The 12,718-nt window shown below is 31.4% G+C and overlaps 2 protein-coding genes across 2 annotated transcripts in view; both read right to left on the bottom strand.

The window, feature by feature from the left end:
* Positions 1-1,246: 1,246 nt before the first annotated feature.
* Positions 1,247-4,762, bottom strand: LOC145323715 (uncharacterized). The gene is made up of 6 exons (XM_080166186.1): positions 4,623-4,762; positions 4,203-4,332; positions 3,651-3,732; positions 3,240-3,323; positions 2,269-2,365; positions 1,247-1,491 (listed from the first exon to the last, which is right to left on the bottom strand). Exons 1-6 carry the CDS (start codon positions 4,742-4,744, stop codon positions 1,386-1,388), a joined length of 621 nt encoding a protein of 206 aa, XP_080022312.1. The 5' UTR covers positions 4,745-4,762; the 3' UTR covers positions 1,247-1,385.
* A 1,217-nt stretch (positions 4,763-5,979) lies between these two features.
* The window catches only part of LOC145324535 (uncharacterized), a 25,504-nt gene continuing 18,765 nt past the window's right edge, over positions 5,980-12,718 (bottom strand). The window contains exons 16-19 of the mRNA XM_080167120.1: positions 8,893-9,010; positions 8,390-8,473; positions 7,988-8,179; positions 5,980-6,113 (exon numbers count right to left, since the gene is read on the bottom strand). Coding sequence (XP_080023246.1) covers positions 5,980-6,113; positions 7,988-8,179; positions 8,390-8,473; positions 8,893-9,010 — 528 coding nt within the window. The remainder of the gene's footprint in view (positions 6,114-7,987; positions 8,180-8,389; positions 8,474-8,892; positions 9,011-12,718) is intronic.

Below are 12,718 nucleotides of genomic sequence, written 5' to 3'. Positions count from 1 at the left end.
ACACTTTTTGAAACCAAAACTAAAAGTCAAAGGAACTCAATTAAAAAAAAGAGATACGGGTCTGACATTTTGCATGGCAGTTGCTTTATAGGGGTACAATATGGAACTGTGAAGAAACGGCGGCGCAACCGCCGAGAAAAGGCAAAAACAATTTCGGCGGGAAACGGCAGTTTTCGGCGGTTGCGCCGCCGTTTCTTCACAGTTCCATATTTTACCCCTATAAAGCAACTGCCATGCAAAATCTCAGACCTGTAACTCTTTTTTTAGTTGAGTTCCTTTGTTGACTTTTAGTTTTGGTTTCAAAAAGTGTCACTTTCGCCCCCCCCCCCCCTTTACAAATAACATAAACAACATTATATCAATGACCCGGGAATCGTAAGGGATAAGACATTGGACATTACACTAGGTAATTGTTTTGAGAAATCAATAAAAAATCAATTAAAGTACAAAGTTTTTTAGTCAAACTTTGAAACCCATCATTTTACCCTCCTCAAAGTAAAAATCTTGGACGTCCCAGCTGTGATCAAAACAAATAATAAAATGCCTACTTAAGTACAATTTAAATTTACATGATATATTTTATATAATAAATATGTAAATCTGGATTTAGTAATCAGAAAGAATTTTCAAAAATAAACATTTAAAACAAAATACAATTTTGACACCAATTTTAAAAATAAAAAGAGAAGAAATTGAGAAAAAAATTACAAATAGAAAATTTTCTGAGAGTTTATAAAAAAAATCTTAATGCTTTAAAAATTGGAAAGAATTTTAATGAATATAATAGATTTTAAATCTGCATAAATTTTTAAGGAATTTTTTAAAAATTCGTTTATTGTATAATTCTTTATCTATACCTAAGCGCAAATACAAATTAAGTTAAATAATTTTGACATCTGTGATTGGTGGATTGAAAACTATCTGCGCCCTGATTGGAGAAGCTTAAGTGACGTACATCATTCAACCAATTACAGCGCAGGTAGTTTCCAAATCACCTATCCTATTGGTCAAAATTTATTAACTTAAATTGGATTGGCGCTTTTAAATAATGAATTATATAAAAAACGAATTTAATAAAAAAAATCCTTAAAATTTTATGCAGATTTCAAATCTATTATATTCATTAAAATTCTTTCCAACTTTTATAGCTTATTAAGTAGGTATTGTATTAAAGTTACAAAATTTTTAAAACAGGTACAACAACTTTGCTATTAGCGACAGCAATGATATGATTTTTTTTGTATTGACTAAATTAAAAAAAATTATAATACATATTTCGGACACAACAAAGAAAACACTAATAACAAAAGTCACTTTTATTGGAATTTGTTTGTTTGTTACATTCTTATTTAAAAATGTGAAAATCCTGCATTTTTACAGATGATTTACAGCTGTGGAATCAATGAAAATGTGATTGCGTCACTTGATGTTTCTATATCTTTAGAATTGATGGGGTTGTCCTTAGTAAAGAGGTAGGGCTTTTCTTCTTCTGTTTACAAAATATTCAAAGTTTTAATTGGACAAAACCCGGATTCTAGTTCTTTTATTGCAGTTTAATATTGTCTAACATGCCGGCTTACTTAAATGTAGTAGCAATGACACAGCTTATAGAAAGAACGAAATTAATTCGAAGAAAAAAATCAAGAACTTCGGCTAGGTATCGTGTGGGGCAACACTTAGTAGAATTGACAACCTTTTTATCTGCCCCCCAAATATATACCTTATTCCTGGCAATGATAGAATTACGCTCAAATAACAATATATCTCAAATAGGGGCATAGTAAGTTTATTTTTTGAAAATAAATGACAAATCCAGAAACAGGGGCCGGGACAGTGATTCTAGCAAAAAATTCGAAGTGAAAATTTTCCCACACCCCACTTTATTCTTTTTCCCCTTTTTCATCCACTTCCCTTTAGTAACAGAACAAAACAAGTTTTAGGTACGCCAAGTAGCGTACCAAAAAATATACAAATTTTCAGATATTTCAAATAGAATTAATTTGCTGAATCACGGCCCCTAGGAAAGGTAATTTGTTGAAATTGTATTGTGTATTGCAAGTCAGGTTTTAGCTATTCTACTAAGTTTGTATAAATCAATCAAACAATTTATATTACTGGATTATTGTCAAAACATTGAACAGTAAGTATATAATATAATAAATGTTTTACAGTTCTTATTATCTGATATGTTTTCTAGTTATTGCTGCCCTAGTAATTGGATAAGTTATTCTTGTTTTTGTATGAATCAATAAAATTGAATATTTTCCTTTGATCCAGTCTTTATGATGAGTGCTGATATGAACATTAAGACTTGTTCTCTGAGCAAACGCACTGTCGCACATCTTACATTTGAATGGCTTTTCTCCTTTAAAAACAAAAAAAAGATCTAAGACATGTCGTTAGAGATATTTATAATGAATAATGTCTTATTTTCTCATTAGGCTTGTTGGCAGCGTTTTGTGATCTCATGATTGTAAATTAGTGTTTTTAAGTTCTGGTAAGTATGAAAAAAAGAAAAATAGAATCGATCAGTCAATCGACAAACGCTATCCTTAAGTTCAAATTACAATTAACATGAATTTTTAATTGATAGTTTGACATTAACAAAGTATTTGACGAACATAAATTCAGAGATAATTCAGTAGCGAAGCACAAAATAATAATTGAATGGACAAACGGACAAAGATAGGTAGAGAACAGATGTTCAAAAATCATAACACAGAATTGAAAGTTAAAATATGCTAAATTCATTGAAAAACATTTAACATGAAAGTAGGGTTGGGCCGGATACTTTTTTGGCCGGATACCAGATACCGGATATCCGGCTGATTTATAATGCCGGATATCCGGTTCCGGCTTGATATCTGGCCAACGTTCGATATCCGGCAAATTACCGAATATCCGGCTTCAAAAATCAGCCGGATATCATGTTACCGGATAGTTTTAATATCCGGTATCCGGCCGGAAATTGAAAATGACTAGATATCCGGCCGGATAACCGGCCAGATCGGATATCCGGCTCCACCCTACATGAAAGGTTTAAGTCTTTTTAAACATGACCAACAGAGAGACAGACAATACAACGTAGACTAGTTATGCTGAAATTCAGCTATCTATCTTTCATAGCAACTGAGAGAGTCACATTTACCCCACAGCGTTACTAATACAGACTGACAGACGGACAGAAAAAGTATATTATAGAGTAGTTTAGCTACTAAAAAATATTCTTAATTCCTAACCTGTATGTAAACGTTCATGATTTTTAAGTGTCACTTTGGCATTAAATCCTTTACCACACCATTGGCAAATTTCTGGCTTTTCTCCTTAAAAAAAATAACAAGAATGACAACCTCCAAAGCATTGGAAAAGACAGAGAACTGTTAAAGGAAAAGGAAAGACTTTGGGGGTACTTAGTCAATGATGGAGGGGACATTTGGCTGTTTAGTCCCAAAAGTTTTATAGCAACGTTTTATTATTAGTGGGACTAACCCCCCCCCCAAAAAAAAAAAAAAAACTCACCCCGCCAAACAATTTTTTTTTACTTTTTCTTATTAAATCTTAAATACGAAAAATTAGGTTGATCAAACCTCTTGGGGCAGAGTCCCTAGAGGCTAGGGATGAAACCGCTAGTCCCTATTTAAGACACTAACCTGTATGAGTTCTCTCGTGTTCAATAAACAAATTCTTGGTATGAGACTTGTAATCACAAAAGCTGCACTGGAAGCGCAATACCTGAACATTAATACGTGGTAAATAACCAGAACGAATACGATCATAACACGTAAAAAGTTATAAAATATAAAAAAAAACCTACTTAAAATAATGAAATCAAATTGCTAAAAAAATATTCCGTTAAGAAGCTGTACAAGTATAGAAAAAGCCTCACTTTCAATTATGACTAAAACACTAATATTGAAATATGTCATGTAAAAAAGTTAAATATTGATAAGTTGTAAAAATTGTTCTTAACTGCTCTAATTAATAATAGCACTTTAAGGACAAAAGTATACCTACCTAAATAGAAATTCTGTTTTTAAAAAGCAATAAAAAAACTTCTAGCATAACTTTAAATTCAGTGTTAGTGTTTCAAAAATAACGTTATCAGTCAATTGACAAACTGGCATACGTAAAATAAAGTATACAGGAGCTACTTTTATAAAAGTTTCACAACAAAAAAATTAAAAAACACTACATGTACTAACCTTATTAGCTTTGACTTTATGGTTTTGTGCAATATGAATTCCCAACTTTGCTTTGGAATGAAATAGGTCTCCACATTTGGGACATAATATCTCCTCTTTCTTTCTGTCATGAACCACATCCATGTGATAACTAAAATATAGAATTAAACTCAATTTTTTGTCTTCTCTACCTAACAAGAAATGGAGAGTACATTTAACTGTTACCAAAAACACACCCTATTGTTCGTTGGCTTAAAATCTTTGTGTAGGTACTTTTATCATATCTTGATTAATTTGTTCTAACTAACAAAATCAAAACTTTGCAACTACCTAATAATTCTAAACTACAGAAGTGGTAATGTTATAATCATTAGTTAAATAGTGAGGATGTAAGTCATATGGTCCTCCATTGTCTTGTCCCTCAAGATCCCTGCCACTTACCTTAATGACTTCTTGTAAGGGAAAGCTTTGGAACAGATTTCACACACATAATTATTTTGTTTCTTGTGGACAACATTCACATGATCCTGCATTTCTCCACTATCCCTGTGGTGGGTGTTCATTCAAATTAAATATCTTTTTTTTGCTATTTCCTTATCAGTGTTAAATTGACCAGATCATTAAAGGGAACTATGCACGAACAAGAGCAAGTTATTTTAAGCACCTGAGAAATTTTTTTTGTTAAATATATTTGGTTTATGTTTAATATTATTATAACGACAAAAAAAATAAGTTTCACCATGATTCTATTTGAAAAGTTTTTTTAAATTATAAGCATTTTTTGATGAAATATCATCAAATGTATTATTGAGTTCAAACTTGTATTAAAGGCTTTAACACAAAAGTATTTTTAGATGAAAAATAAGTTTATTCTTATTACTAGCGGCTGCACCCTTAGCATCTAGAGGCTCTGTATTTAAAGGGGTAAAAAAGGCTAAAACCGACCCGAAATTTGTAAAGCTTCTCTAAAAATAAGAACTCAATCAGATCAGTAAGGGGGGGGGGGAAGTTTGTACAGTTATAGGAAATGAAAATTCAGTACCAAATTTTGCCCTGGCCGTTTGGGCTTGTTTTTATAGTTATCAACCTAATTCTTTTTGTAAGCTCTCTTATATGATTGTATCTACCTGTAATATTTTGAAAATTGAATTTTGGGACTTTCCCTCTATGAGTTAGTGGGGCAAAAGACCCCCCCAAACACTAAAATTTTAAGTTATGAGCTTATTTTTCAAGATATCGAGCTGATTTTTTAAATGGAACCTTTTATTACACAGATGAGTTGATTAGCCACCACATATTTCATTTTTGCACTTTACTTCTAGGGGCTTTTGGGCTAAAACAACCCCCCCCAAATACAAAATTTATAAGTTTTGAGCTTATAAGCCCCTAGAAGTAAAGTGCAAAAATGAAATATGGGATGGCTAAACAACTCATTTATGCAATAAAAGCTTCCATTTAAAAAATCAGCTCGATATCTTAAAAAATAAGCTCATAACCTAAAATTTTAGTGTTTTGGGGGGTCTTTTGACCCACTAGCCCCTAGCGGGAAAGTCCCAAAATTCAATTTTCAAAGTTTTACAGGTAGATCCAATCATATAAGAGAGTTTACAAAAAGAATTAGGTTGATAACTATAAAAACAAGCCCAAACGGCCAGGCCAAAATTTGATACTGAATTTTCATTTCCTATAACTGTACAAACTTCCCCCCCCCCCCCCCCTTATCAAAATCTTAATCTTTAGACAAAAAACTTTACTACTTTAGATACCTAATAAGATACCGGAGTTCTCTAAATTCAATTCAATAATTTTTTATGCACACTTTCCTAAATGCTTTTTCACAGCCTTCAACAGGACAAATATTTCTTTTAATCTGTATTCTCTTATCATGAGTAAATAACATATTATTCTCTTTCAGCATATCATAGTGCACATCTAAAATATATATTAATAAATAAAACTTAGTTTTATTTAAAAAGATTTTTTTATTGAAAACATACGCCTATGGAATAGAGAATAAAATTGGCCTTTAATAGATAGACATACCTGTAAACTTAATAAAACGAAAGAAAATAAAACCATAAAAAAAACAGTTAGGACAGTCTTTAAATTTTGAAAGTGATGTAAAATGTAAATAATGTAAAACTTAAAGATATGTCTAATACCACCCAAATTAGACCATTAGCTAGATTAATTCTATATATTTCAATGCGTAAAAAAACCATGAAAGTTATAACATTTTGAGAATAGTGATATTAATGAATCACTGATACTTTATAATATTTGAGTACATTGGATTTTAATCTACTTTATAACAATGGATGTAAACCCCGAACCACTTCATTATGCAATCTACATTTTCCTGGATATTTTGTCTACGGTAGACCATAAGTGTACAGCTTTACAGTACATTGTTTCTATTTGTTAAAGCAACACGTATGATAAAAGAAAAAGATTCTGTTTAAAGTAAAATGCTTATATTTCAATCAAAATCTATATTTTTGTATTTTTTACCGATCCACTTCATTATGCAAATCAAAAGAAAATCAATGAGAAAACGTTTGTTTTGCCCTTTTCAACACTTTTAAAAATTAATTCTGATAAAATAACAATTTTTAAAGGGATTTATGCATTAATTATAATGAAAAACAGTTTAAGGTAGGTAGATCTTATTGATTTTTCTAAATAAGAAATAATTGAAAAAAAGAAATTCTATCCCTATCACTTTAGAGGACAGCTGCCGACCCCCAGTCTTATGGATGAAGCTAAATACATGTAAAAAATAAAAATTTGCCTGAAAAGTATACAAAAATGTTTTTTGATGTGTTAAAAAAATCCGTTTTAAAATCTTGATTTTGAGGATGATGGCTTTTAAGATGCTCTTACTGGTGGTGATGGTGAGCTAAATGTTATCAAAGTGCATGCCCTTGAATAAAACTTATATATTGAACTATGGTCCAATTTTTGTAGTCATAGCAGCCTCCAGCCAAGCAATATTAAAAAAGAAAAAAAATTGCAATTTTAATTACTAAAATTCATAAAGTAAATAATGTAGTTTTTAGATAATGGTTATATTTCATGTCGAGAGGCTCCACTGGAGGCTGCTATGACTACAAAAAATGGTACATAGGTTAATAGACAAGTTGTTGTAATGGTCTGATGTACTTAGATAACATTTAGCTCACCTTCACCACCAGTAAGAGCATCTTAAAGGCCATCTTCCTCAAAATCAAGATTTTAAAATGGATTTTTTTAACACATCAAAAAACATTTTTGTATACTTTTCAGGGTAATTTTTATCTTCAACATGTATTTAGCTTCATCCATAAGACTGGGGGTCAGCAGCTGTCCTCTAAAGTGATAGGGATAGAATTTCTTTTTTTTTCAATTATTTCTTATTTAGGAAAATCATTAAAATCTACCTTAAACTGTTTTTCATTATAATTAATGCATAAATCCCTTTAAAAATTGTTATTTTATCAGAATCATTTTTTAAAAGTGGAGAAAAGTACAAAACAAACGTTTTCTCATTGATTTTCTTTTGATTTGCATAATGAAGTGGATCAGTAAAAAATAAAAAAATTTAGATTTTGATTGAAATATAAGCATTTTACTTTAAACAGAATCTTTTTTCTTTTATCATACGTGTTGCTTTAACAAATAGAAACAATGTACTGTAAAGCTGTACACTTATGGACTACCGTAGACAAAATATCCAGGAAAATGTAGATTGCATAATGAAGTGGTTCGGGGTTTAGAATATACGTGAATATTATAAAGGGGAAATCTAAATCTAATTTATAACTCACCTAAGCAATGGTCTTTTCTAAGTTTGAGGGAATCAAACATTTGATCACAGAAATCGCACTTGACTATTTGTTTTGGACTTGTATCTTTATTTTCTTTCTTTATTCTTTTTCTTTTCTTGGGTGGAGATTTTTCTGCCTTTACAACAGATTTTTCATTCGATTCTATCCCATTCATGTTGTGTAATTCCTGTTAAAGACATCATGTTTTTTCATAATCCATAAACTACCCCCTACCAAAAAAAAATTGTTTACTTTTTATTTTAAATAAAACTTAGGTTAGGGTCGACTTACCCCCACCCCTACTTCCCTCAAGTGCCCCTAGAGGCCTAATAGTCTCTAAACAACCACTAATATTATTTATAATTATATGAAATATTTGATTAATTTAAAAACATTCCTGTTTATTTTCTGTTGAAGTATCACCATCTTGTATGATTGTTCTAATACTATGCTGGATAATTTCTAATTTGGGACTAATTCCAGGTACTAAATATAAATGAAAAGTTAAAGAAAGAAAGAGTGTTTTTATTCTTTCTTTTATTAAAATTGTTAGTATTCACAAGATTGAAAAAATCTAACAGAAATAATCTTTTTTTGTAAACTGTACAGCTATAGCTAATAACTGCTTTTATTTTTAGCACTCTACCCCTAATAAAATGAAAGTAATTTAATGGACTATATTTTGAAATACACACAAAAATGTAACATCAGAAATTCCCATTTGTCAAATCAAAGACCATAAATGCTAGCAGTATTATAAATATCATCAAGCCCAATCTGACATGTTATGAAAATCCAGATCAAGAGGTTAACCTATGAGGAGAGAGGAAAAGAGTATTATAATATACATATAATTCTTGGTATAGTGTTGAATACCTATCATAAATAAATAGCTGTATTCTTACCTGACTTTTTCGGTGATAATTTTTCCCAGGCTTCTCTAAAATGGCCAGGATTGTCCTTGATATGTTCCTGGAATTCGGATTCCTCCAGGAAAAAGTTGGAACAGGAACAACCGAATACCTGACAAGCCCGATACTTAAATTTTCGTGTAAACTTGCGCATTTGCTTGTCGTTAGAGAGGTAAGAATCTCAGCCCAAAAAAATTCATAACTATAGACGCTAATAATTCTACCTATGGCTGTTATGTAAGATACACGAAGTTAATAGTAAGATTAGAGGAATGCCTTGGTCCAAAACAGGTGCAACACAAAACCATGCACAGTTGGAAAAATGACGTGCAATCGAATGGTTGTTTTTCTGCATTGGTTGAGAGGTTAGTGCCTTGGGACCTACTAATAAGGTCTGACCCTAAATTGTAATTAACTGTCCCCAGAGGTAAGAGATAATTTCGTGAAGATAAATCATCATTCCCAATTTTAAATTAAAATTGCATATTTCTTATTTCTATTTCTACTATTAAATGTCCTACTAAAGTAGACTTCATTCCAAGTTAAGTTGTATCTCATCTCTATATATAGAAACATTATGGTCAACTATTAGAGTAAAACACTAGAGGGACACAAAGGCTCTAGCTACTTATAAAAGCGGGAAGTTTGTAAATATTTTACTCAACACACTAAATCGTTACAATTTTCATGAGAAATACGCATTTTATAAGGCATACAAAACGCTCTAATTTTTGTTCTATTTAACGTAATTTTGTAATTTTTTTTGCTGGTTATTTCATTTTACATATACTTTTATCATTTTATCAAAAAAAAATTTATCTTTTTTCATCATTTTTTGGAGAAATTAATGCTTAAACTAAGGGTATCTTTAAACGCAAAATTGACGCACTTAGAATTAATAATGCGTATTGAGTACAAAGGGGGGATAATTTCAAGACATGCATGTTCCAAAGATATCTTTTTTTCCATAAAATTTTAATGTTTAGTCCACCGGAGATTACCCTGAAAATCATATATCAATTTAGGAAGATAATTTTTGTAGAATAGTTACTGAATTTACAACTTTATTTACTCTGAAAGTATAGTTAAGATCAAAGGCGTGCAAAAGGTTGGTATAGGGGTTGTTTACACCACCCTTGTAAAATTAAGGGGGATGGATACACCTCCCTAGGTGTCCACCCATGTCCACCCTCTTGACAAGAGCCTAAACCCTCAGATACACCCCTCTATAAATTCCAAGGGGGTGTAAAGGAAATATATTTACACCCCTTAAAATAAAGTGGGGTTGGGGGTGTTTAAGGAGGGTGTATTTAAGCAAGTCACTGATTCAGATAATTATATGCTATCTATTTTTAGGTAAATTAATTACCAGACTTTACTAAAAAAATCTTGCAATATTCTGTACAACTGTACTGTACAACTTTTAATTAGTAAATTGAGACATGAGGAAACTCTCATACATATGTAGGGGGGGGGGGGGGAGTTTATGCAATCATCCCATAATCAATTAATCCAAATTTTGTTATGAAAATTGGCATGTGTAATCCTTAGTAGGTCTGTTTTTCAAAATTTAACAAAAAGTTAAGCTTAGGGGGGGGTTAAGGCAACCATCATGTAATCAATGCACAAATGGCACCTAGAATTCGAATTTCATTACAAAACTTGGCATGAGTAATCCTTGGTAGATCTTTTTTCTCAAAATGGAACAAAAAGTTGGAAAAGTAATGGCTAATGGCTGTTTAGCCATTTTTGGGCTATTTTTAGTGCAAATCCAGCAATAATTACGTAGGAATCATTCATTAGGGATAGGTTTTAATGGGTGTTGAGCTGAAAAATACTACCAAAAATAGTGGCAGCTGGGTAATGGCTTATAAGGATATAAAAAATTTAACATTTCCATGGAATTAAACTTTTCTTAATTAACATTATAACTTTATGTCATGGACATATTACTAAAAACACTTTTTTAATTTCTAGATTTCGCTGTCATAACAGCTGAAAACTGCCAAAAATGGCTGAGAACAGCTGTCAACAGCCAAAAGTATATATATTAGATTAAATCATCCCGCCATGGAAAAATTTTGAAAAAATGTTTGCCCCCAGTAAAAATGTGGTTGATTTAAGCAAAAAAATGACCCATGCTAAATATCTTTTTCTGTGATGCAATAATTGTGACCTCACGAGCACTTCAAAGTTTTTGAAATCTGCAAAAAGAATGTTTTTTAAGTTCTTTTGTGTGATCTCAATTTTAAAGATTTTTACAATATTTCAATTCTAGTATGTAAATAAAAACCTGAAATTTACCAAAAAATGGAGCAGTCTCAATTATAACATATGAAGGTGTAGCAAGAAATCTGCAAAGTCAAATTCCATTTTTGCAGTTTTTCTTACCTAACTTAAAAAAAAAATTTAATTTTGTTTTTCTTTTAGATGCAGTAACTACTGGACCAGGCAGTTACAAAATTTTAGCTCAATATATATCAATGTTGCTCACCTTCCAGCACCAAACCCCCCTTTATTGATAAGAAGACCATTAATTTTATTTGGGGTTTCCCTCAAAGTTTTTACACAGATAGTGTTCATATTTATAGTAAATTATGGCCTCAAATATTGTATTATTTATGTATGCAATTTTAAATTTGGAAGATGTGACATGTCTAGGGTAGGTTTTTTCAAAAACATACTTTTGCTTTAATGTATGTTAAATTATACCAATAACCATATTTTAATTTTCAGTACCACCCACTTCCCAGCTAGAACTGGCTGAAAACAGCTGGGATTGGCCAAGAGTATGATAAGTAGATAGGGCTTTTGATGTATCTAAGGGTAGGTATTTATGGGTGCTGAGCTCAAAAATACCACAAAAAATTCATTTGGCAGCTTGCTAATGGCCGCAGCTCAGCTGGGAGCGGCCAAGAGTAGAATGAGTAGATAGGGCTTGTGACGTGTCTCTAGGTAGGTTTTTAACAGTCTGTGTAACAGCCCCAGCTGCCAAATGGATGGACCCCCACTATTTATAGTAGTATTTTTGAGCTCAGTACCAATAAAAACCTACCCCTAGACATGTCACAAGCCCTATATACTCTTCATACTCTTAGCCGCTCCCAGCCATTTTCAGCCAGTTCTAGCAGCTGGTACAAGAAATTTTAAAAATGGATATTTAAAGCAAAAATATGTTTCAAAAAGTTGATTCCTATGCAATTAATGATAGTTTCACCCTGAATATAGCCCAAAAACGGCTAAATGACTGAGCCGCCAGCTGTTAGCCGTCACTTTTCCAACTTTTTGTTCCATTTTGGGAAAATAGATGTACCAAGGATTACTCATACCAAGTTTTGTAATGAAATTCGAATTCTAAGTGCAATTTGTGCATTGATTACGAGATGGTTGCATTAAGCCCCCCCCCCCCCCCTCAAACTTGAGTTAATTCCTTTAATGATCTTGATAGATATATGTTTATAACTTTTAATATATTTTACAATAGTTTTTAAACTTAATGTTGGGAGGGAGATATATCCCAATCCTCTTTTTATAAAACAAAATTTTAAAATGTAATAAATTTCTTATGTAAAGTAGTTTTGGTAAAATCTTAATAAAATCACCCTTGAGTTTAGTTAAAGGGGGCTGTTAAAAGTCATAAGTGGGGTGTCAAAAAATTTAGTTGTTAATAAATTAATGGAATATAACCTGATATTATAAATTTGAAAAATATTTTTGATGTACAAAGAGATTAAAGGAACATGTATTACACTTTTCTTCATAGAAGAAATTGAATCATTTTTTATTTGTTTTTTTCAACACAAGGTTATTTGTGTATCTC

This window comes from Acartia tonsa, chromosome 7 (genome assembly GCF_053477335.1).
Source record: "Acartia tonsa isolate MP-2025a chromosome 7, ASM5347733v1, whole genome shotgun sequence".
Classification (NCBI taxonomy): domain Eukaryota; kingdom Metazoa; phylum Arthropoda; class Copepoda; order Calanoida; family Acartiidae; genus Acartia; species Acartia tonsa.
The sequence above is the reverse complement of the archived record's forward strand: the minus strand, read 5'-3'. Positions and strand labels throughout refer to the sequence as shown.